The 25,311-nt window shown below is 52.8% G+C and overlaps 1 protein-coding gene across 18 annotated transcripts in view; it reads right to left on the bottom strand.

Annotated features, from left to right (window-relative positions):
- Nucleotides 1–426: 426 nt before the first annotated feature.
- ANKRD11 (ankyrin repeat domain containing 11) overlaps nt 427–25,311 on the bottom strand; it is a 170,251-nt gene continuing 145,366 nt past the window's right edge. For 12 of the 18 annotated variants that reach the window (XM_068956285.1, XM_068956284.1, XM_068956286.1 and 9 more), the window contains 9 exons: nt 18,122–18,292; nt 16,414–16,617; nt 14,323–14,465; nt 13,805–13,952; nt 6,229–12,962; nt 4,466–4,564; nt 4,216–4,359; nt 2,938–3,030; nt 427–1,661 (listed from right to left, as the gene is read on the bottom strand). In XM_068956285.1, coding sequence (XP_068812386.1) covers nt 1,476–1,661; nt 2,938–3,030; nt 4,216–4,359; nt 4,466–4,564; nt 6,229–12,962; nt 13,805–13,952; nt 14,323–14,465; nt 16,414–16,617; nt 18,122–18,292 — 7,922 coding nt within the window. In that variant the 3' untranslated portion in view covers nt 427–1,475. Of the gene's footprint in view, nt 1,662–2,937; nt 3,031–4,215; nt 4,360–4,465; nt 4,565–6,228; nt 12,963–13,528; nt 13,953–14,322; nt 14,466–16,413; nt 16,618–18,121; nt 18,293–18,771; nt 18,870–19,463; nt 23,857–25,311 lie in introns of those variants that run through there. The other 6 variants (XM_068956295.1, XM_068956293.1, XM_068956296.1 and 3 more) reach the window with 3 other exon arrangements.

The raw sequence follows: 25,311 nt of genomic DNA, 5'->3' as shown, positions 1-25,311 counted from the left end.
CGGCCTGCACGGAAGGGGCCGCGCCGGGCTCTGCCCTTCCTCCTCCCAGCTCTGCAGCCCCGAAACACCGGCCCCTAGATACACCTGCAGCTACCGAGGCCACAAGGGGTCCAGAAAACTCCTCAGCCCGAAGCCACGCGTCCTTCTCCCCACCCGCCCCGTCTGCCGCAGGATCGGCACCGGTGCGTTTCCAACTCCACTGAACTCGACAGGGCGGGGGAAAAAGCAGAAAAACGACGACATTGTGTTAAAATCAGAAGAGGTCAGCATTTGGAGATCTCTACAACACGAATCGCAGGTCAGACTACCTGCGTGCAAGGCCTGAGCGCGTGAGACAGGCTTGGAAATAACACTGCACACCGTTTTGGCCCTTATTTTTTCCTTGAAAGGGAAAGTGCTGCCTAGGGTGAACTATACATACAAAGATAATTTTAATTAATTTATTTATTTCTTTACACATAACTGAAAGTGATGTTACAGTACATAAGTTATTTACAACTGTGCAGTAATGTGTTGCAAAATAAATTATCTAGAAGGCAGCAAAAGTACATTGTTAATGTATATAAAAACTGTACAGCATTTATGGGATACAATTTTTCTTTATATGAGTATTGGCTCTGTAGTGTTTTCAAGTTATGTTCTCAGAAAGAGAAACGAAATGCCCAAGATTAAAGGAAAAAAAATATATAAACCACATGGATTTTACTCCATTAAAAACACAGTTGGCAAAGTCCTTTCTCTGCGTCACCATTTCTCCGTCCGTCCGTCCGCCACTCACCGTGCTGCCCCAGCGCCCCGCGCGCCGGTGGCGCCCGCTGCTGCTGCGAGCCGGTGGCGAGCGGCTGCTGCAGGATGCCTCGCGCGCACCCCGCTCCGGAGCCTGGCGCCGTTCACACCTCCAGAGCCGCGTCTGCCGAAGTTGGACGCTTTCTTTTGTTTCTAATTTTTTTTTTTTTTTTTTTTTTAGACATACCCAGGATGGAACGAGAAACTCAAACACCCCCCCCTCCCCCCGTAGTTTCCTACTGCAGCTTCTCTGCGAGGAGATCCGCAGACCGGTGGAAAACAGAGAGCTGGAAATCACTGTGTTCACAAGTACATGAATCACGTGGTTGCTGGCCCCGCTCAGCAGCTTCTGCAACACCCAAACGGTGTCCTTGGCCTCCTCCCTCCACGCCAGTCTCTCGGTCGGCGAGGCGCCCGCTGCTGCCTCCCTGCCGCCGCGGCCGCCCGGAAAGGAGATGCGCCCCCACCCCGCTGCCTGGCGGAGCCGCCTCAGTCCAGAAGTGAGGGACGCGCTGTGAAGAAAGTGCAATTTTTTTTCTTATTGTTTAGTTTTCTGCCGATAGCTGCTTCCTCCTCCTCTGACCAGGGATTCATCAGCAAGCGGTAAGGGTGAATGTGAGCTCGACCGCCCGACCTCGGAGGGCTCCCGTCCTTGCCAGTTTTCAGTGATGTCTCCTGGTTTGGAACTGTCATGCCGGCAAGAGCACAAAGTCATCGTTCACGTCAACCATTGGCACGTAGAACGAGGGCACCTCGTTCACGCACAGGGATTTGTGCCCCGCGGGGTCCAGCTCCTGCACCTTCAGCTGCCACTCCATCCTCTGCACCGCGTTCAAGGCAGCAGCCTCGTGTTGCTGTCGCATTAGCAGGCATGTCTGGATCGGGAAAGAAACCCAAGCAGAGATGAGGGGGGAGGTTGGGGCGGCCACCTGCTGCCAGCCGCACCCTGCAAAGGCCGGGGACCCGCGGCTGCCGTGTGGGACACGGCACCCAACGGGAACAAGGGACAGAAGGAAAGGCTGGGCTTGGGAGAGGCTGCCGAACAGGGCTCCCGGAAGCCCCCACCCAGAAGGCTGCAGGGCCTCGACAGACCGAGTCTGTCCCTGAAGACAAAGCCAGAGCGCCCAGCAGAACGGACAGCCCGGCTTCGCCGTCTGCTTTAACAAGGAACGCCGGAGCACAGCGCAAACAAATCCGCGGCGCCTGCAGGCACCGCCTTTACCTCTTTGCCCAAGAGATAAAGGCAAAACACAGAGAGGCAAGGGAACAGAGCAGAAATTCATGTTCTCGCTTTCCCACCCATTTCCAGCAGAAGCAAACTGCTCAGCTTTTCTGCACGTGGAGGGGCAGCACAGCTCAGCCCACAAGGTCCTCGAGGGGCTGCTTTTAAAGGCTCGTAAGCACTCAGAGCGCTCCTGCTGCTGGGAGCGGCCGCAGCAGACGGTCCCTGAAGCCTCCGCAGCGGTCCTCGGCTGTCCGAGGGCAGGGTCCCGCTCCATCCACTGCTCACGTCTGAGCTGCCAACTCCTCCGGTGTCACCAGCGGAAAGGGTGAACACCCCCCCGCGCTACCGCTCCCCAAGTTGACTGCCCCGAGCTTTGCCGAGCACTCTGGAAATCATTGCATGGGTTCCTGTCACCTGTAAATTTGCCACAGGCTTTGAGCTTGCTGCAGCATGCGTTGCTGGCAAGGAGCCGGCCCTGCGGGCTTAACGGGCCAAGAAGCTCAAGCCCAGACGGCAGGGAACACAGAGGTAACAGTCAGACAGAGGACCCGAAGCAGAACGTGCCTCAATTCCACCTTTTCAAACCAGCAGAGGCAAGTGCCCTCCTGTATTCCCTGAAGAGGTGCTAACCTCTCGGCGGTGCCGTCCGCACAAACATTCCCCGTTGCAGAATGCTGCCCGCAGCTTCCTAGGACACCTTCTCCCAGTAGATTCTTGGAAACCATGAACACAGCTTCCCAAAAGAGAGTCCAGCACAGCTGGCTGCCTCACCCGCCCCACAGTGCTCAGAGGACCCTTGGGGCTCTCCAAGCTGCAGCCGGGATCGCTATCTCGCAAACCCCTCCCTGATGCAACGCAGAAGAGCAGGACCTGCTCTGGGCATCGCGCCGCCGCGGCACCAGTGCCAGGGCTCCAGCGCCTCTCACCTTCATTCGGTCATATTTGTCATCCACATCTTGCAACCAGGAAATGAACTGTCGAGCGTTGAAACGGTCTCTGACCGATTTGTTTTCATCTCCCTAAGCAAAAAACAGCAAAAGGGAATTACATGGTACTTTTTTTTTTTCTTTTAAAACAGCCAAAGTCCTAACAGACCACATTCAAACCCCTCTTACAGCACACTCACTAGAAACGGGGCTGAGGTAACAAGAAAGATGTCTGCAGGGAGCAATAACGGAGCATGCTCCTCTGGCAGCTAAGGGCTTCGGCCTCGGACACAGATGCTGTGCAGGCACACACACCCTTTTTGTTTTCCTTGCAGAGCGCTAAGAATCCGTTTGGGTCAGCCCCTGTCACAGCACCTGCAGCTCTCGGTCTCCTTCAACTCACGCCCAAGATCATAACGTCTTCAGTGCAGAAGCACAGACGCTTTTTTTTTGGCTGGGAAAAGCCGAGGGATAAAATCAGGGCTCCTGAATCAATATGCCAGGGCACTAATAAATTCCACTACAGCATCGCTGCACGGGATCACTTCTGCAATGCAGCAAGGTGCTTTCTTCAGAGCAGACAGGCTGGTGGCGCAGCTGCGGCGCACAGGCCGGCAGAGGGTGCCGACGGGACCGCTCTGTCCCACTGCAGCGCCTTTTAATTCTTACAAAGCCGCACAGCAACAGAGACTGCAGAAACCAGACGTGATTCCCTCCCTTCTCTGGCACAGAACTATGTGAAATCGAAGGAAGAAACGCTCTTTTTCTGTGGACTGTGCAGCAGAGGCTGGCTCTTTCAGAGCCAGTCTTCAGATACAAATTAATTTAATGGCGCTCTCCCCTTTATGCAACATGAAAAGAAATCCCAGAGCGTAGATAAATAAACCTTTCAAATGTGCAGATGATCCTGATCAAGAAGAAGGGCAGAGGGTCGTGCGACTCTCTGATAAACATGAGTCATCATTGCTGACACCTGAAGCTCCCTGCATCACCGTGTTCCCAGATGTATTTCCTTCCCCTGCATGCACACGGGGTATCACAGAACATGCGATTCAAGTCCGCCCGTAACTGAGTCAGACTAGTCAACCTGGGCTCACGCTGGGAAGGTCTCTTGCAATATGTCCTGTATCTGTGTGTGGTGGTGTGTGATAGGTACCTAAGTAGGAAGAGCACAGTAACATCCCTCCCTTCCTCCCTCCCTCCAAAAAAAGCACATCTCCCTTGGGACCCTGTACAGCCCCTGTGAGTCACCTCATCACCATAAAGACAGGCACTGACCTGATTTTCTAGAGGCATGTTGTAGACCTCGGAGTCCAGCAGCATGGTGCAGGCACTGAAGGGCACAGCCTGGTTTGCGATGGTCCTCGCTGCCCGACAATGAACTCTCAAAATCTCCTGCTCACAGGAGACAATCAGCTTCTCCTGGGCAAGAGCAGAGGAAGCAGTGAGTGTGGCAGCCCTGGGTTCCCAGCAAAGGAAATTCCCTGGCCTCTTCCCCAGCAGGAATTCCCCCGGAGCGCTCCCTTACCCGCTCGATGCTGTGCTGGAGTCGCAGCTTCCCCCTCACGGCTTCCTGCTGCTTGAAGAGCTCCTTCAGCGGCTCTGCTAGCGACGGCGGCGGGGCGATCTATGGACACACAACAGCAGAGGGTTACAGGCAGCAGCTCTGGCTGCGTCCGCAGCCCCATGGAGGGACCTGTCCCCACTGCCACGCAGGCAGGGGCCTCGAGCTTGGAAGAGGCAAGGCCATGCGGTGAGAGCAGGTGCTTCCCAAGGGCTTGGAGAGGGTAGCGGGGCCACCTCGCAGGGCGCTGCCCAGAGCTGCAGGAGCAGAAAGCCTGCATCTTTGCTCAGCAGGCAGGCAGCAACGCCCTGCCCTGCCGGGGTCAGACCACAGGCAGGGATGAGACAACAGGGCAAGAGATGCTCAGCGCAGAGAGGCGAGCGCAAGCTCTCCCAACCACCTGCCTGCTCACCCAGGGTGTCGCAAGGGCAGTTAGTAACGGGGCCTGAGAGTCTCCAGCAAAAGGGACGAAACTGTTAAGACAAGCACCGCCAGAAGCAGCCCAGTCCGCACCCTGCAAAGGGTTTGTCATGCACGTGAGGAAAGAGCCACAGGACTAAGCCAGGGGAACAGGCAGCCGAGGCTGCTCTGCATTTTCCTCATGAGCAAAGCACGCCTCAAGCTCAGTGCAAGTTGCAGGACAGCAGAGCAGGTGGCTCTGAATTACTCCAGGAAGAAACGAGCAGATGTGACCACAGCTCACGGCTCTGTGGCAGGCAAAGCTTGCACTAACTCATGAAACAGGGCTCCAGGCAGATGCTGGTCCCACTCGCTGCAGGAATAGGCACTATGTTTTCATCCCTCAGTTTCAACACAGCTCATACTTGGGGGAAATGGAGATTTTCCCCAACACTTGGCCTGTTGGTTCACTTAAGAGTCGTGGCTTCTGAAATGGTAGGATATATTAGACTCCTCCAAATAAAGTTTTGTGCAGGGGTAAAAGAAGAACCTGTTTATATTTGCCAGTGGGAAAATTCCCTGTAAGAATGTTACACCAGTAAGAACTTAGGGGCCTCTCTGAGGATCTTGCATGGACCTCATTGCTGTTCCGGACAGGCGGAAGAAAGGCCCGTGGACCAGGGTATAACGCACTAGCTGTAGTAGAGAACACAGTTTGACATGGCAGGTCGTATTGACCCTCCTCCTCCTCGAGGCTGGATTTACTGCCTGGAGCATTAAGTTTATTGATGCATTTGTATTAGCAAAGTCCATTCATGCAGCACAGCAAGGAAATGCAGGTCCCATTGCCAAGGAGTTACCGCTATCGGCAAGTCAAACACTGAAGCTTTAGTAGAATCAAGGCAGGAGGTAAGAGCAGCTATCTTTTCCTTACAGTCTTCTAGGTTCATTATCCAATTACTATATTGCTTGTAAAAGCAATTTTGCCTTCTGGCCTCAAATCCAGCAGATTCATATAAACTCACTCTAAAGCCTCAAAATATCTTAGGTTCCTAAGCGCAGCCTAAGGTCTTGTCTGCAAAAATACAACAATCTCGGAGGATGCATTTAGCACGCAGCCATCCCCTTACTGAGGCTCGGTTTTGTCACCACGAATACGTTCTAAAAGTATGCTAAAGACACCGCTGGGCGCCATCAGCACGGTAAGAGCGCTTTCACTGCATTAGAGGACAACGTGGTTGTGCTGGTAACAACAAGGGAGAGGAGAGTCCCTGACGCTGTCTTTTAAACTGACTTGCAGAAATAAGAGAGGGGAGAAGGTGACTCACCACTGGAATATGAAGCTTGCTTAGAGGTTTGCCATCCAATAGGTAGGAGCCAGTATAGGTGACATATTCAGCGTAACACTGAGGAGCCTGGGGAGTAATATAGCAGAGGATTTTCCGCTTCTCCTCAATCTTTTTCCTGATTTGGAGGTACTCAAAGTAGGGGTTGGATCTGTCACTATGATAGGGTTCAATGTCATCCAGTTTTATAGCATCTACGATAGCTGCCAGTGTTTGCTGTATCATCTCTCTAGTCTGCTGGGTGGAGGTGTTGATCTGCTGCTGCAGCTGCTGGTTGGAACGCTGGAACCTGCGTTTTCGTGGGTGCTGAGCCTGGGAATCATCTTCCTCTGTAATTCGGCCTTTGGCACGTGTGGAAGGTGCAGAAGCAGGAGGAAATTCCTTCTCAGAAGATGCGGCATTCTGCTTGTTTTGATTGGCCAGCATCTGGGCCCGGTTCCTGGTAATCCGCTGAGGAATCTCTTCTATTTTGGGTGGTTTGGGAGCTTCTGCTACTGGTTTTTGTACTGGTTCAATGACTTCCGCTTGAGCGTTCCCTGGAGGTGCATCTGCCTGGGAGGAAGAGACTTGGCTCCCACTGCGCGCTGCAGCACTCTCCTGCGTGATGCTGCTCTCGGCAGTGGTCACCGGTGGAGGACAGCTTTGGGAACTGCTCTCTGCCACCCCACTGGAAGAAGAAAGGTCTTCATGAGTGGGCTCCACCTCTTTGCTCTCTGCCTGAGCAGGCTCTGATGAGGTCTGTTGGAAAATCTGTGCTTCTGATTCCTCTATTCCTTTTTCTTCAGGTACGTTCAGCACTTCTGAGGTGGCTTCTTGTGCAGTCACTTCCGATTTCTGCTCCTCTGCTTGCGGTTCTGTTTCCACAGGCAGCGCAGTAGTTGGCTGGCTGGCTGGCGGCTCCTCCTGTTCACTGGAAGCTATTACAGACGCACTTGCTTTAATAATCCCAGCATTTGCTTCTGAAGCTGCTACCGGACTTTCTTCTACTGGTTCTGTTTCCGTCATCTCTGTCTCTGGAACATCTTTAGGTTGGAGCGGCAACTCCGGTAGCGAGAAGGGGCCGAGGTCCAAATCATCTTCTGTATTGGTGAATGGATCAGGCCACGTTACAGGCTCCTCTGTATTTGCAGGTGCTGTATTATTGTTTTCCAAATAGTTGTTTTCTGGTGTCTTAACAACTTCTGCCTGAGTTTCTGTTGGCATACAAGGAGGCTCTGGAGGTATCTCAGGTGCTTCTTCTGGAAGAGGCTTGCAGTTAGTGAAGAACGTGTCCAGTCTAGTAGGGGACATATAGGGCGCTTGCTCATCAGCAGTTGCTATTTCTCCTGGAACGGCTTCTTCAGCATCTTCCTTGACTTCATCAAGCCCTGGTTCAGATACTGACAGAGGGTAAGATATAGGAGAAACTGGGTACGACGCATCTGTGGGAATGAAGGCTACTGGTGTAGGATGAATTGGTTCTAGGGAACAGAGCGGTGGTTTAGGGGACTCAGAAAACCTCTGGGGAGATTTCATTAGAAGTTCTGAGCCCATGGACCAGCCGACAGAGTGCTCTGCTGGGTTGCCCATCAGGCTGGGAGGAATTGCAGTGTCAGGGTTTCTGGAAGGAGCGTTGTCCCAGTCCATATTGTTTTGTTCTGGCACAGCTGAATTAAAATGATTTTCTTCAATTGGTGGTAAGAAGGTAGGTTCTGGTGGCATAATCGAAGCAGTAGCTTGCTGCTCTTCTGTAGTATCCAACGGCATGCCAAGATCAGGAGGAAGAGCACTTTCTACAGAAGGGGCCAGCAGTTCATCTCTATGTGAAGGGGAGGATTTTGCTTGTAAACCAGAAAAGACACTTTCAGGTGACTGGGCAACCCCGCTGACGGCTCCTGGTGCACAGTGCAAAGCTTCCACTTTAGGTGATGAAACCCCATAATCAGGGGAATAATACCCAGGAGATAAACACTGGAACTTCTCTGCAGGAACAGAGGGAAGGGGAACTTTTTCCTCCATTAAATGCTGCACTGGAGAGTCATAATTTGATGTTGCTGGGACACTTTGCTGCCTGAAAAATTTATCTCCAACACTGAACTCTTCCTCAGGTGCCCTTCTGATATCAACAGAGATAGAACGGTAAAGGTTCGTAGAGGCTATGGTACGTGTTGGGGTCTGACTCGGATTCTCAGGGAGCCCACTAGAAACATTTGCATATCTGTCAAAGAAGGATGGAGAACACGCGTTCATGGACATCGTGGATATAGGCAGCGAGTGCTGTGAGTCAGCACATTCGAACATCAGATCCGTGTAGTCTTCGTTGCTGCACGAAGGAGTCCTTGGTGTCTGCATCACCTCTTCGTAGCTTGGACAAGATACCACAGATGCTGGGGTTGGAACGCCCGTCGGCCTGCTCTGATCCGGCCGGGGAGACGCAGGAAGGATTTCCTTCAGCTGAGGGCCAGTTATCCAGTCTTTAGAATCTGTCCCAACAGCAGGCTGTGCCTTGTTGTCCGGCGACAGTATAGGAGTCAGCGGACCTAATTCTTTAAGTTTCTTGTCCTTGAGCTGAGTATCCAGCGTTAACGGCTTCTTTGCTGCCAGATCCAGGCTCCTCTTGCGCACCTCTTCAGAGCTTTTAATTTTGTCCTTTAATTTGGGGTCTCCAGATCTGTGTCGCATTTTCTCCATTTGCTTCATTCTCTCTTTGTGCCTTTTGTGGCGTTCCTCGATTTCCAGGTCCTTCTGGCTCAACATCCTCTCGAAGCTGGTCATCATCAGATCACCATCTCCCAGAAGTTTCTCCCTCGGCCTGGTATCCTTCTTGCCAGCATCTTTGGAAAGGGTTATTTTTTCATTTCCGTTGCTTATTTTTATTGACTCTGTTTTATCTTTCTCCTGGTTCTCCTTGAGTTTCTCCTTCAGCTTGGTTTCACCAAACTTGAGGTTTTCCTCCTTTGATTTATCTTTAAAGGAGGTAACTTGAGGACTGTCCTTGTCTTTAAGGGTTGACTTTGGCTCATCTTTGTGATGCTTAAAGAAACCATCTGCATGTTTGTCTCTATGCTTTTCCTTTTCTTCCTTCCATTTTTCCTTGTGTTTATCTCGCTTCTTTTTCTCTTTAACTGTGCTGATGGTGCTGGAACCATAAGTCTTTTCTTTTTCTGCCTTCTTTGACAGCTCTCTTTCAGAATCATTTTTATCTTTCTTTTCAGAAAATAAGTAATCAATGCTTTTTTCTGGTTCTTCATCAGGCTCTGCCTTCATGTTGTACGAAGTGCTAAAAGCCTCCCCATCCACAGAGAAATCTTTTTCATAATGAGTGGAATCCTTTCTGCTACTGGAGTCTTTAAATTCCTCTGTTTTTTCTTTTTTCTCCGTCTTCTCCTTCTTTGCTTTTTCTTTCTCATGACTTTTCTTCGACGAAGATGAGGAATGTCTGTGTCTCTCCTTCTCCTTGAGTTTGTCCTGCAAGCAAGGCAAAGGGAGAGAATCCTTAAATTTTTCTTCAGAGGCGTCAGTAAGAGAGAGATTAGAAGACTCAAAGAGGCTGGTCAGTCCTGGATCTTGTCCTCTATCTGTGAAGCTATCAGAAGAGATTTCACTGATTTTATCATTGGAGTCATCTCTGTAGTCATTCAGAGCTTCCTCCTCCAATTTTTCCAATAGGCTCTTCTCTGACTCTCCTCCTTTTGAAGACTTTTTCTCTTTGGAATGCTCTTTATCCATCTTTTCCTTATGCTTGTTTTTCACCTTATCGTCATTGGCATGTTTCTTTTCAGCTTTCTCAGGGAGCTTTTGCTTGTTTTTCTTTTCCTGAGTGGAGTCTATGGATGTTCTGTCTTTCCTGTCTTTGTACTTCTCCGTAGAATCTTTATCTTTCTTCTCTTTGTGTTTCTCAAAGGAATTCTTCTCCTTTTTCTCTTTTCCGCCTTCTGATGTTCCTTTGTCCTTTTTCTTCTCCTTAGAATCCTTCTCCTTCTGCTTTTCCCCTGAATGTTGCCTATCCGAGGAGTACTTCCGGTGTTTGTCGGTGTAGAGCTCCTTTTCAGCAGCTGCACTATCGTCCTTCTCCTGCAGACTGTCTAGTCGATGCATTTCGCTCCCAACCGTTTCACTGACTTTGAACCCTGTTAAGCTGTAATCATCCCTCTCATCTTCGCTTTCATCTGTGAAGATGTCTGCGATGCTGTACCAGCTCTTCTCTTTGCCTTTCTTCTCTTCCTTTTTCTCAGAGAAGTCTTCTCTATCTGCAGAGAAGTTTTTCTCTTTCTTTTCTTTAACCTGGTCAAAAGAACTCTTCCTTTCTTTGTCTTTGTTATGCAGGTCTTTATATTTCTCTTTCGATTCTTTTTTCTCTTTGAAACTTTTATCTAGTTCTTTATCTTTCAGGTTTTTCTCAGGAGCAACTTTTTCGTTTTTCTCCTTGTCTCCTTCTTTGGATTTTTCCTTGTATTTTTCTGGCTTTCCTTTTTCTTTTTTTTCCTTATCAGGAGCGTCTTTCTTCTCCTTCTCCTTCCCAGAATGGTGCCTATCCCAACTCTCCAGACTTTTGCCACTGAATTCAGGGTCAGACTTGTCCTTGAAGAATGTTTCACAACCATAGTCTTTAAATTCATCTCGATAGGGCTCTTCCTGCTTCGTTTTAACATCTTTTCGATCTTTAGAGCTATCAGAGGAATCTTTTCTATCTTTGTTGGTTTCACCTGTATCTTTTTCTTTTCTCTCTTTGACACTTTCTGCAGAATCCTTCCTCTTCTTGTCCTTTTCAGGTAAATAACTAGGAGCAACTTTGTGTCTTTCAGTTTGGTCCTTTTTCTTCTCAGAGTTTTTGTCCGCATAGTCTCTCTCTTTCTTTTTTAAGAAAGTGTCCTTTTCATTACGTTTTTCATTGTATTCTTTCTTCTCTTTCATCTTGTTTTCCTTTTTCTTGTCTTTAATTTCCTCTTTCACTGGTTCTATGATCAGTTTTGCCACAGTGTCATTTTTAATCTCCCTGAAGTCTGTTACTGGAGAATCCCAGCTATCTTCACCTTTGAAATCGAAGGAAGAATCAGATGACAAGTCTGAAAACCATCTCTCTTGTTGATCGTCTGAGAGGCTGAACTTTGTGTCCTCGCTCTCAGCAAATTGGCCTTTGTTATTAAACTCATCAAACCCAGACTCGTCCCTGTAAACTTTTTCTTTTTTGCATTTTTCTTTCTCTTCTTTGAAGGGTTTTTCTTTCTCTAGTTTAGCAACTTTCTCCTCCTTCAGATCATTCTTCTTTTCAGATTTTGACTGTTTGTCCTTTGACTTCTTCTTTCTTTCTTCCTTGTGTATTCTGGGCTTCTCCTCTTTGGGAGACTTCTCCTTTACAGGCTTCTCTTTTTCTGATTTACTTAATCCTTCTCTGAAGGATTTGCTCATGTCTTTACTACCGTCTTTGACTTTTCTTAATGATTTCTCCTCTTTTGAGGATTTTCCAGTCTCATCTTTAAACAACCATTCTTTCTCCTCCACTTTACCTTTGGGGAGCTTTTCTTCCTTCTTACAGTGTTCTCGCTCATGCTTTAACACTTTCAGTTTATTTTCGACTGGATTTTCTGTCTCTACTATCAAGCCTTTCTCAGGCTTTTGTTTAGAGTCCTCAAACTCAAAAGAAAAGGTTTTGATTATTTTAATGTCTTGGCTGATGGGACACTGCCCCTTCTCCTTGTTTTTATGTTTGTGTTTTGTTTTATGCTTTTTAACAACCTTCCCCTCCTTGTCCAGCTTTGGAATTGCTCCATCCACATTGGTATGGAATGAATTCTTTTTCTCAGGAACGGTGTTGTGTGGGTTGTTTTTCTTTTTGTGCTCTGGTTTCTTCCTGACTGGCTTTAGCGACTCTAAGCTCGAATCCTCAGACGAGTAGTCTGACTCGCTTGTCAGTCTCGTCCTTGTGGAGTCCGATAAGGAACTGACATCTGACCAAGCTGGAGAAGATATGGTTTTCCAATTGTCCGTCCTCCAGTGCTTGGAGTGCTGTTCTGTAAGATTAGGATTATGTTTTTGGGATGCTAAACTCCCATGAGAAGAGGTCGATGAGGCAGACAGAGAGTTAAACAAGGAGGATTCCTTTAGCACTAGCCTGGAGTCCTTTACACAGCTAGAGCTCTGAAGAGAGTCTCTATCATCCTCCTCACTCTCCACGTTTTCACTCTCTGATTCAGAGGAACAAAATTTGTCATTTTTTTTGCCAAATCGAACCTCTTTGCTTTTAGTCTCCTTCTTCCGCTTCTTTTTTACTTTGCTTTTCTCCTTCTGCGGCTTCGTGCTGGCGGGCTCCCGGATCTTGCTGCTGGGCAATATCGTGTGAGTCGAGAGTCGCAGCTTCTCCGCAGTCCCCACAGCAACGCTAGTCTCCTCCTCGTCCGAGCTGTCCGATAGGATGCGGTGGGCAGCTTTCTTTGGTGTAATTGTGTTATTTTTAGTATAAGTTTTCACTTCCATTTTGGGTATGGAAATGAAACTGTTTGCTTTAGTCTCTTTTCTGTAATCCTTTTTCAGCAAATGTTTGTCATCAACTGGCGGTACCCGGTCCTGTTCATCGTCCTCATCAAATTCATACTCATCCTTCACTGGGGTGATGGTCTTGGGCGGCTCCTGGGCCTTGGGCTTGTGCTTCAAACCCTTCTCAAACTCTGAGTCTGTGTTATTGCCATCAACAGAGCTGGAGGGAGCGAAGGAAGGGGCGTCCTCCTCTTCTGAGGTCTCTGCAGAGAGAAGAGAACAATGCGTTAGGCCTCCGAGGGGCACTGGGGAGTAACATCATCACAATCTGCTGCAGAGTCCTCAAACCCTCGGGAACAGCCCTGCCGCCCCTTTGCCTCACCCAGCCTTTGCTAAGCCTGCAGCTAAAAACTCAGAATGCAAGTTGGAAGATCCTTCAGAAAGGAACAATTGTTCGGTCTCAAACCTACGAGGGATGTTCCTGAAAACAACGTCTGGGGTGTATCAAGAGAAAAAATTTTTAACAAAAGAGAGTGGCAGGCCAAGGCTCCCCATAAGACTCAAATGTTTTCTCCAATTAGAACTACTTAAAAGCTGCAACCTTTCCCATCTAGTACAGCCACGGTGGTGGCACTTGCGGGGCAGGCTCTGGCAGTGCACCCTACTAGCCCAGGAGCACAACCTGAAAACGTCAGCACTGGGACAGCAGAGCTCCTTGCCTCCCTAGCTGGGAAGGGACAGAAATACACAACACGTGCACTCAAACTTCTTCCTTTCTATGAACAAGCTGGAACATTACCGACATTTTAAAGGTAAGACATCCATTTACCTGCAATTGGCTTCCAATCCTACATCTCGATTGCACCAGGCAAGTGATCTCAACGTAGGCTTCCAGGGCAAACAGCTAGAGCTCCCGGAGCTAAAGGCTGGTAGTTATGTTGTCTGAATTTGAGAGTTACAGCTACAGATGGACTCCTGACCGTGACAGCAGCGTGCAGATATTCTGACAACAGTCTAACTTCACTGTCCTCTTAACGTCTCTGTATTAACAGACAGCTGCAGGCCACAAACATCACTCCCATGTTCACATAAAGGTCAATCTCACCTGTTGAGCTCTCTTCACTAGAGGGATACGTGGTCTTTCCCAGGAGTAGATTCACCATGGTGGGGGAATTAGCTACTTTTAAAGGTGTCTCTCCCTTCCTGTTGCTTTGATGAGGATTCCCTCCATAATGTAACAACAATTTCACCACCTGAAAACAGAAATTGAGATTTGAAGATGAAGACGCTCATAAAGATGTTTCAGTTCCAGGCTTTTTGCAGAGCTTTCAGATATACGAGAAACAGGAGGATGCCCTCAACCTACAGAGCAGCCTGTCCTCAGGCCACAGGACAGGCCTTAATGACACTAAGAGTCACTGATAAGAAAGGAGACAAAAAACGGCAACATGAATTAATTTGGGCAGGAAAGAAGGGAGAAGAACTAGGGCTGCCTCTCTTCCCTGCCCCGGCAGAAAAACGATCTATTCTCCTGCAAAGGGAAACACCAAGCAAAACATTTAACAGCACTGGGGCAGGGAAATTCTCATTAAAAGCCAGTCATGAAATCCAGCAAAAACCAACCTTGAAGTGCCCGTTATTCGCTGCATCGTGCAGCGGCGTGTCGTCGTCCAACCCCTTTGTGTTGACTTCGGCGCCTGCAGCAAGCAACTGCTTTGCAACGTCATAGTAACCCCGGTTACACGCCTCATGCAACGCTGTCCAGCCTGCAAGCAAACAGACACTCGTAACGCGGATATCGTCTCTACGGAGAGAATTAAAAACAGTGAAAAATATCCTCCCGCCACACAAGCCATAGCTGCCAACGTGTCAAGGTGCCCATAGCCCTGATGGCCAGCACGACTGTCCCCCGACCAGCTCCCAAGCGGCGCAGCAGGGTCCACATGACAAAGACTCTTTGCACCAGAAACCTGCAGCTCTGCCTCGTAACCCCAAATACTTGGTAGGTAAATCCATCCCACTTTTCCCTCTGGTAGCGCAACGTGCCACAGACAAATCATCTGCTAGAACTGACGTAGCTCTGGGAAATCAAAAGGCAAAGTTTTGGGTATGAAATTAAGAGAATTGCTTGTGGAAGTCAGATCTCAAATCCTATCCCCTCTCCTACTCCTCCGCAAGAGGAACGCTGCTGCTCGAGTCAGAAAGGAGTTCGGAACTAGAGACGTTCCTCTGAAACATCCCCCACACAGACCTAACAAATATTTTCTGCCTGCTTTCCAAAGCAAGCAGCTCTGCCACCGCAAACAGGCCCCGATTTCCGAGAGAAGCCAAACAGCAGATCTCCACAGTAACAGCGGCTCTCCTTCTCAAACAAACCTCTGAAGAATACAGAATGAAACATTTTATCACGTGCAAGCAGGCTATTTTTAAGCAGAAACTGTTTTGAAGTTTCCCAGCAAATGTGCATGGCTCCTTAAGTATGCTGCTGATAGCGTCGTGGGAGCTTAATCAGTTACCTTCACTTGGAGCATCGAAAAGGGGCACCTGTGACCAAAATTAATCACAACCGATACTTCAGTCTAGCACTGATATTAATCATACAGGCGGAGGAACACGCATATCTATTTATAGCCAAAAAATCGTGCTAAGAGAACAGCAAAGAGCAAAGGCAAGCTCTTGGAAGTGCCAGGAGAAAGGCTGCCTCATGCTAATTTAGCCCCCTCGTGGGTATGGGAGCGCAAGAACGACACAGTTCATCTCACGACCACCGCTTCGCTGCAAGACCGTTCCCTTCCCAGGGCTCGGCCGCGCGAGCCGCCCCGCAGCCTGCTTTCCTCTCCCCGTTCTGCACCTGGCCTCGGACTCAGCTTTCTCACAGGCCTGTCTAAAATTGCCATCACCAGAAGCAAGAGCTTCGCAATCCGGCCAAATGGAGGAGACGGAGGTGCTATCACGTCTGGGCGAGGAGCTGAGGTTCCCCTAGAAAGCTCCAAGCACTTTCTGATTTGGATTCGCCGCCGGAGCAGCTCGGAGGCTGATCCCCCCCGAGCCCGGCACTCCGGGCGCGCGCCGCTCCCCCCCGGCTGCGCGCTCACCTTCTGCACTTCAAAAACCAAAACCCAGAACGCCGCAGCTATTCACCATTCAACTTTGGAGCGATGATTTTACAAACCTAAGGTTTTTAATATTTTCGTGCACACGGTTTCTTACGTTTTAAGTAAAACAAGAGCTACAACAGCCCACCTCCCTTTGCAAATCCTCCTCCAGACTTCAAAGACGACACCCATGTGGGAGGGAAGAAGAAAACAGACAAGAGGGTCCCTGCCACAGGCGCAGAGCACAGAGCCGCGACAGCCCCAAGGAATCGCTACAGCGAGTCCAGCTCAGCCTCTCCTCCCCGAGCGGGAGCGCGCTCAGCGCCGGCAGGACAGCCAGGGAATTTAGCTGCCGAGCTCTAAGGTGGGAACTGGTATTTTTCAAGGATTTATTCCTTTGACAAATCTGTAGTAGTTCTTTCTAAAAGACAGCAAGACTTCTTCCCCCCCAAAAGGGTAAAATTATTTTTGGTTAATCCCCTCTTTATAAATAGCAAACCTGTGTTATAAACAAACTATTGTCTCCGGTAGGAGTCGTTCTTGGAGAGGGAACTGAGTTCAGGCAGATGGGAAGCGTGCAAGCCGTGGGCTGGCTCCGCAGCACCCCAGGGCTGCTTACCCGCAAAGTCTTTCACATTGACGTCTGCACCCTCGATAATGAGCTCCTTGATGCGCCGGGCATCTCCTCGGATGGCAGCGCGGTGCAGCCGAGTCTCTCCTCGCTCGTTTCTCTTATTTACTTTATCTTTGGTTTTGGAGGCAGAGTTAGGAGTTCCCTTCTGACAAACCGTAGACTGAGAGGGATGCTTTGGTGTTGTGTCAACTGCAGGGAGGAGAGAAACGTAGTGAAGAGCTGCAATTCAAAGGAAGACCTAGACCCTTAGAGGGAGCTGTTGCAACATCTTTAATCTTGCCTCTCAACTGAAATGTTCACAAGGCACCAAGAGGCAACTGAACCTCAGAAGCTGATGTGAAGACAGAGGAAAGCCTGTGTGTGTATAATACAGATATTAATTGCAGGCTGCCAAAGCCCACTGGAGAGAACTGTAGTCCTTGACAAGACTGTAGGCAATAACCCCATGATTTAGGAGTAGACAATGCATCTCCTTACCCTAAAACCTCATTTCCTAAGGGAAGCAGCCTTTTACCAAGAGCATGTGAGGTCTGACAGCCTTGGGAGGAGAGCACGCATTTCCTGAGAGAACAGCTGGATGCTTTGACACTACGCAGCTTTTTCCCCCATCGCCCCCCAAGTAACAGCGGTGTAAGCTGCTAGATTTGTGTTAAGAACAACAAAACAGGTGGCTAAAAACTGCAACATTTGTGCATAAGATGCAGACATAAATATACAGACAGCACAACGCATCTAAAAAACCCGGAGGGGGTGTCATAATATGCCACAGATAAAATTACTAAAATACAAAATCCGTGGTAAACACATTCCAGTTGCTCTGCATCTCAAGTTACAGTGTGCACTGGTTACCAGTTTCATCCTTTTCCACAAGAAGAAACATTTTAAAAATACCCAAAGAGGATGATATTCTGTCTTTTATTCCCCAAATTCCTTCACTGAATTAGCCCGAGCTGCCAGCAGGAACTCAACACTCCGGCGCAGAGGAGGTTACCAGGGAACTCAGGTTCTAGTTAAGCCGTCAGAGCAGGCCCAACTGTGGCCTGGATTTGGCCCATGGGACACCTCTTACCACTACTGCCTTATACTGGCAGCGACTGCCTGAAGGATCGGCAGCCCCCAGGCACGCACAAACGCCGGCGGCGGTCCGGCATGCCCCACGCCAGGGCTGAGCCCCCCGAGCAGCCACGGGACTGGGGTGTCGTCCTGCTGCCCGGCTCCAGAGCCGTGCTTCTGCGCGGGGCCCCCGAAGGTGCCCCCAAGCCCAGCACCCAGCCCACGGCGCTGACAAAGGGCAGACCCTACGGAGGGGTAAATCAGCCCTTCCGCACCTGTTTGGGCAACACCTACTACTACTTTGGAACTGGAGATGTTTATCAAAGTCGGGGCAGTTACGTGGAGATGGCAGGAAACAAAAGCGGCCGAGAGAGGAAGGTGGGCAGGAGCGAAGCACCCCCGTCCTGCAGCTTCGCTCCCATACATCCCGCTTTGCGTCTTCCCAGGCAGCAAAATCGAGCTGAGCCCCAGCGTTCACGCTTCCTGGGTGGCAGCTAATCTCCGCTGATGCCTATGATCTGCTCAAACTACCTGGTAACCGATGCAGCTGTGCCCTGAGCAGCCCAGGCACCCGCGAACCTCGCTGCAAGCTCACGCATGCCTGCCCAACCTCCGAGCAAAACCACGCTTCAGCTCTCACCTGGGCTGTTTGCAGATTCCTCTGCTGTCATCTGCATAAGCAGAGCGACTTGCTGGCGCTCGGAGAGCGGGTACCCGGCCCGGATTCCTGAAAGGCCCATTCCAAAGAGCAAGCCGGGCTTTCGAGTGGCGGGCTCCTTCTTGATCCTCTTCCGTTCTGGACCCTGCTTTTCTGTGATGCAATGAGACACAAAAGACAGGAAGGTTTCATCCGTGAATGTCACCATAACCGAAAACCACCTTCATTGCTGAGCAAAGTGCTCACAGCAGCTTTCCAAGTCTGTTTCAGTATTTCACAAATTAAAAAGAAGCCTCTGGTGAAGGAAGCATCCTCGCGGGAGAAGCGCTGGTGTTTCCCAGCAGCGGCACCTGGGACTGGGACGGACGCCCTCGCCTCACCGCTGCCAGCCCAGCCCCGGGCTGTCAGCAGCCTCCGCCGCCAGCGTGGCCGACGGGCTAGCCTGGAGCAGGAGGGGCACCTTACCTCGGCCTTTCCTGGCGCAGGTCACCGGCAGGTTTCTAACAGCTTTCCTTGTTGTGTCAAGCTTTCTTCCCCCCCACCCCTTCACTCCCTTCTCCCCCCACCTTCAAACAGCAGCACAAGAGGGAGAGAAAGTGAGTCCATAGTGGCGGCCGCTGCCAGTACTGTACCTTCCATCTTGCTTCTAGGAGCCTCCATGTCATGCCATGGTGCTTCGAGGAGCGAACACAGCCTTATGCCACCACAGCATGGACTGAACTGGAGGCATCTAAAAGCATCAACAGAGAGTGCTAACGAGACACAGGCGAACAGCTCGGAAACGTTGCCATCTCACCCCCGTATCACAACCAAGTCACAGGCTTTGCATTCAAACCACCGTGACACCAGAAACCCCTGCAGGGATGGGGCTCAGAGGATGGTGCCCAGGTGGCAGCAGGCTGATCCTCTCCTTCCAAGGAGGGACACAGCGGTTTGGCACACGCGATACACCTGAAGTCAGGCAGATAAACTGTTTAGCCACAGCCGTTCCTGCACCTCCCCACCTCCCCCCCGAAAAAAACAGGAGGGAAGGAAGGGACTCCTGGGCCCAGCTCCCAGCCTGACCCACGGCCTCCTACACCATCCAACTGCAAGGCACCTCCTGCCGAGGGCATGAGCGCAACCACCTCTGAAGCCGGGGTTTGCTGCTGACCTGCAACGTGCACGAGGACGGGACAGACTCCAAGCCTCTCCCGCCCCTCAGCAAGCCAAACAAGGGCCCGCTGGGAGCCGGACCCGGCTGAGTGCTGGGCAACCTGCTGACTCCCTCCCCTCTGCCCAGCTCAGCTCACGCACCTAACCCCTGCCACAAGCCTGAACCTACAGCTTTTCTTAAGCGGGTGTCCAGTTTTCGCTATGCAAATATTGATCCTCTTCCCAGACAAGGAGAGTCAGCAGTCCTTCCCCCGTGTTTCTGGCTTGCTTGCTTGTTGCTGCTCCTATCTGGAGAAAGCAGCAATTCTGCTGCATGCTCTTCGGCAGGCCTGCAGGACGGCGGCAGCAGAGTCCGGCCACGGGGACGTATCAGAGATTAAAGTTTCAAGGTGTCAGTTTAGGAAATACAGATTAAGTTTCCTTTACTAGCGCCAGCCAAACATGAAACAGAATACGCATCTGCAGAGCAGCACAATGATGCCCCGCCAACAAGCCAAGTCACATGTGCCTCAAACTGTCCTAAACTCCCCCAAAAGTGTAAAGACGACGTTGGGGTGGGGGGGAGAGTTGCAGGCGTGCGCGTGTGAGTGAGCGTGTGAGAATCCCTCTTTGTTCGTATATGTTTCTAAGCACCGATAGAAGTTGATGTTAAGGCTAACTGCACAGTTCACACTGTGCGCAGAGCACCTTAGCACAGTAACAATATTCTTAGGAGCCACATACAAAAGTTACCAAACGCAGGTGAACGGTTCCTTGTCCCAACATCGCATCCTCAAACGCCTGTTCGAATCGACGGCAGCAAGATGCGGCTGCAGAAATTGGAGCAGCCAGACGCCTCGCTATCGCAGACACGCAACAAAAACACCAAGCGCAGAGGGGCTGTTCAAAACCTCCTGGCACAAGCAGAAACTCTGCCATCGAACTGACCGCGTTCGCTTTGCAAGAGAGCGAATCCTGCCTGCGACTTTGAAGCGCAAGGTAAAAATCTTTGTAATGAAAAAAAGTTGTAACTCTACAGTCACGAGACCACAGGGCCCTAGCAGGCTCGTCCCCGGCGGGGAAGCGACACCCGTCGGGACGCTGTCAGAAGACGCAGAGGGCTCGGAGGGGACTTTCACGGCAGCAGGCCTGCCAGCATCTGCTGCCCCGGAGAGGAAGGCCCCTAACCCGACGCACTTTTCGGTGGGCTGCCGACAGGGCCGATCCGAGCCTCTCGGTGATGGAGCATGGGCAAGGTCTCTTCTGCTCAAAAGTCTGAATCCAAACGTGCTTATTGTCGGGCCAGGGATGTTTTGAGAATCCCAGAGAGCATTACAAGGATGATACAAGGAGTCTCAAAAACAGGGTTTGCAATCACGTAAACGTTTGCTAACGCTCTCCAAGAGACAGCGCTTCAACTCCGAAGCGGCCGGGGAGGGGAAACCCTGACAAGAAATAATCCCAGCGTCTGCCCGCCGTCCCTCCAGCTCCCGCGTCCTCAAACTGGGTGAGGGGGGGATGCGGAGGTCCAGGTGGATTCGCAGCGCACCGAACAGATGCAAGCTTGATGGACGGATAACCGCATCCATTTTCCTCCCTGGCACATCCGTATAACCATAACGCACGGTCAACAGCATCACGGGGGCAGCCCTGAGCACGCCTGCTGCATTAGCTCCCGCCGCGAGCGGGGGACGCCAGGGCCATCGTCGCCGCCTCCGCGGGCCGCGGCGGGCTCCCGGCACGGGCTCTCCCGCGCAGCCCGGCCTGGCGGGGACACCGGGGGCCTCTGCGACGACCAGAGGCACCCGCCCGGGTCCGGCAGCCTCGGGAAAGGCAAACGGGTCAGCCTGCAACCTTTAGCCTGGCTCTGTTTGTCTTGTATTTGTCATTTGGTCAACTTCCGTTATTTAAGTGACTTTTATCAGACCAACTTCCTAAGAATTAACAAAATTATAGATATGTATCACCTTCTGCTCAAAGTCCTCTGCTAACTGCTCTGATTTTAAGATCGCGTTTTCCTACCTGTAACAGCTCATCTCTAGCGCTGCGTGAAACCACACACACCCAACGCAGAAGCTGAGCAGCCAGCTCTGCAAAGGAGCGCGCGCAGAGCTACCCCACCGCCAACGGGCTGACCCCCCGAAACAGTCCCCCTTTCTCAGGCAGTTGCACGTAGTATTTTTTTTAAAAACCCTGGGTTTAAAAAGAAACAAAACAGAGATAGGTATGTTTTAAGAAAGACCTGTCTCTTGAAATCACAGTTTCTGCGTTGCACCTGCCCAGGACACGTACGTCGCCGACAGGTCCAGAGGGAACCGCGTGTTCCTCCCTCAGACTGCTAACAGAGATCTGAACCCGCAAGAATCAATATTGCTTCTCTATTTTTTAACGTGGTTATTCTCACTGGTACAGGGCTCGCACACAACCTCTGAGTAAAACCTTTCCCCCCAAACCTGCCCCGGACCAAGCGGGATTCCCAGCGACCCAGCGCAAGCCTTCGCGGCAGCCAGCCGAACGGAGGACAGGCCAAGATCTGCATCGCTTTATCACTGACCCTGCAAAGTCAGACGGAGATGCAAAAGCCTCAAGCTCTGAGCAGCATAAGTTCTGCTATTCATGCGTTTGGAGTTCAGCGGCTGCGTTGGGATGTGCACGAGCACACGCACCCGTCCCCCGCTGACGCTGTCGAGGCAGTGTACTTCGGTGATCCGAGAATAACGAAGGTTGCGTAACACGATTCCCTTTATCTATCCTGGGTTAAATTAGACTGCTTAACGGGATGTTAAGGGAAACTCTGAAGCGGGATGGCTGAAAGTGAGAGAGGTTTTCGACCACACGGCATTAACGTAACGACCTCTACTGGCACCAAAGGTCCTAAGCAGCCCAGGTGCAATTCCCACCGCTGCAACTCTGGCCGCAAAAAGCTTATACAGGGGAAAGCTTTTACTTGGCCGGTATGGAGCTTCGCGTGGCGACCAGCACACCGTCGGTAGCGCTGCGGAAAGCCAGCGGCCCCGGTCCCCGCGCCCCTGCCGGGCCTCGGAGCGCAGACCGACGAGCCCTGCGCTCCCAGCGACCCAGCGGGACTCGCTCTGCCGCCGTCCTCTCTGGCTCTCTTGGAAAACCCTGCCCCAGACCCGGCTGCCTCGAAAAGGCCTCTGGAAGGAATCTGAGTGCATCTAAACACGCAAGGAATGTGTTTGCCAGGGTGGCATTTTTGGACTGTGTTTAATCAGCGGGAAAACCTACAGCAGAGCTAAGGTGTAAAATGCTGCAACTGCTCGGCCGGCGATCCCTTCCTAACGGAATAGGGCAGCTCAGCATCCCGCCAGCAGCACGAGCCGGGCTCCGGTCGGGCTGCGTTGCACTAACGACCCGGCGGTGTTACAAACACCCGGGAGTTGCCTGCAGATGGGATGTTTGAAACGCGAGCCAGTTGCAATGGAGGTAGCTGCTGAGAAGGTATCGCCTCCCCGCGGCGGCGCGACGGGCCCGCTGCGCCCCTCCGAGGCGTTCAGAAGGCGGGCGGGCGTCCTCCTCTGCCTCGCGAAGGCTCGACGGAAACCGCGGCGGCTCCACGTCCGAGGAGTTCACCGGAAAGCAGCCCAGGTGAGAAATGCTCTTTTTGGCACGTGCTTCTGCAACGGCGAGAGCCCGGTCGCCGAGGCAGCCCCGGCCTCTTCCACGCCAGCTCGCTCTGCCCCCCGCCCGCGGCAGGACAGCGGTTCCAGAAACGGAGGTCTCCAGCCTCGCGCATCGCACCAGGCTGGGGCACCGCTCGTGCCTCCCGGCGGGCACGCCGCTTCAGCCAGCTTTCGGCACTCAGGATGCCCCTCTGTCTCCCTGCAGACGCTCCGGGAGGAAGGCGCGCTAGCTTCGCCCCAGCCGCGACCCTCCTTTTGGAGGGGGGAGCCTACGCGACTTCCAGAAACGGCCCCCGAGCGCGTCCCGCGCCGAGCCGAGGGCAGCAGGCCTGCCCCTGCCCCGCGGGCACCAGGCTGGGCAGCCTCGGCGCAGGGCAACGCTCCTCGACCTGAAACGCTGCCGGCTACCCAACCAAACGTTCTCCTTACGCCAGCCAGCCTTGCCGCCCGCCCAGGTCCCCCTCGCGCGCCGGCCTCGTCCTTTCCCCTCGCAGAGCAGCCCCGGCCTTCCAGCCCTGCTCCCTTCTGGGGTCCCTCCCTCGCCCGCGTCTCCTCGGAGGGAGCGCGACCCCGGCGGACGCCGCGCTGCCCCTTTATTGACTTTTGTCCCTACGTTAGAAAACTCGCCGGTTGCCTTTTTGCATGCTTTCACTAAAGCACGCTCACAAATTCCAGAAGCGCGTGCAACCGAGGGGCGGCCGACGCATGGCTTAGCGGAGAAACTAAGGCAGACCGCCGCGCGCCGCCCCGTCCCTCGCCCGCATCCCGCGTGGCCGCGCCGCTAACGGCCGCGGGGGTTTGAACCCGCCTCCTGCGCTCCCTCCTGGCTCCCCGCAGAGCCCGCCGGCGCCTCGGCCGCTTCCGCGCAGAGTCCGGCGGGGACGCGTCCGCAGAGGCGCCGGACTTCGCACCGGGGCGCAGGGCTCCTCGGCTCCTTCACCAAACCGCTAAGGGAACAAAAAGGGGCGGCAGCGCGCCGGGGGGGGGGGGGTTCTGCCGAAGGAGAAGCCCGTGCGGTTCTCCGAAGCCGCCTTTCGCTCACCCCGGCAGCAGGAAAGGGGCTAGAAGATCAAACCAGACCACAGGACAGCGGGCGGTTCTCCAGCGGCTTACACCGCAATCAAACCCAACGCGCTCACCGCAGGGGCTACGCCACCGGGCAGCGCGTCCCGCCGCGCCGAGCAGGCCTGCCCGACCCCTCCGCCTTCCCCGCGCGCCGGCTCCCTCCCGGCCGCGTCCAGCCTCGCGGCAGGCAGGGGGGCGAGGGTGCCGCCCGCCCCCTCGGCCCGTGGCCGCTGTGCGCGGGTTGTAGGCACTCAGGGTGTACGCGCGGGGCGGGGGGGGTCGCGGCGCCAACGGGAACGTTCCCATCAGCGCGGCTGGGCTGCTGCTGCGGCCTCCCAGAACGAGCCTGCGACTTGCAAAACCTGCTTGCAAAGTTCAACTGAAACCCCCTAAATTCCTATTCGTTCTGCAGTTGCAGAAATTCCCTCCCCCACAGAACACTTAACGTTAAAAAGCATGTGATCAACAAGATAAAAATAAATGGCAAAGCGACCGCCGAGGTCTCGCGCTCCCTCGCTGCGATAAGGCAGAGCGGGGCCGGCGGAGGGAGCTGCAGAAAGCGAGGCTTCTCCCCGCGCTCGCTCGCAGGAAGGAAGCGCCGCGCGGCGACGGCGCAGGACCCGCGCAGGCGGCCGGCGGCTAGCGCCAGCGCGGCTGCTCGCTCGCTACGTGACCGCGGCGCCCCGGTGCCGAGCCGTCAAAGGGCTTCTGCCCCCGCCGCCGCCTCCCGAGGCTTCCCCGGTCGGAGGGCAGCAGCCAAACGCAGCGCTGTCCCCGAGCCACCGGGCCGAACGGCGAGACCCGGCGGTGGCCTGAAGGGTACGCAGGAGGGCCGGGGAAGAGCCGGCTCGCAGCGACGCGCCGTGGCCTCCCGCGGCTCCATCCCGGATCCTGAACCTCAGCACCGAGGTTTGGCGCCGTCCCGCTCAGCCTCGCCCGCGCGAAGCAACAGAAAGGCCCCGAACCGGCTTCCCTGAGCCCGATCTGTCCCGCCTGGCACAGAGCTGCAAAGGGATTTTTTTTTTTTTTTCCCCCAGTCTGGAAAACGTTACTCCGGGGGTGTTTCTGGTTTTCAGCAGATTTAATGGAGAACTCACGCGAAGGCCTCAGCTCGCGGGCTCCGAGCTTCGCTAGCTCCTGCACACTCCTCCTGCTTCTAATTAAACGCTTTTCTGTAGCACCTTGCAGCAACGTTCAGGAAATTAAGAGAAACAATCACCCCGGGTAAATACCTCAGCAGCCGGGAATAACCCCCAGGAGCGCCCCGCTAGCACGGCGGCGCGAGAGGGGAGGGAGGGAGCCCCCAGCCCCGCTCCCCGGCGGGGGGAG

The sequence above is a fragment of the Struthio camelus genome, chromosome 10 (assembly GCF_040807025.1).
Source record: "Struthio camelus isolate bStrCam1 chromosome 10, bStrCam1.hap1, whole genome shotgun sequence".
NCBI classification, from domain to species: Eukaryota; Metazoa; Chordata; class Aves; order Struthioniformes; family Struthionidae; genus Struthio; species Struthio camelus.
The sequence above is the reverse complement of the archived record's forward strand: the minus strand, read 5'-3'. Positions and strand labels throughout refer to the sequence as shown.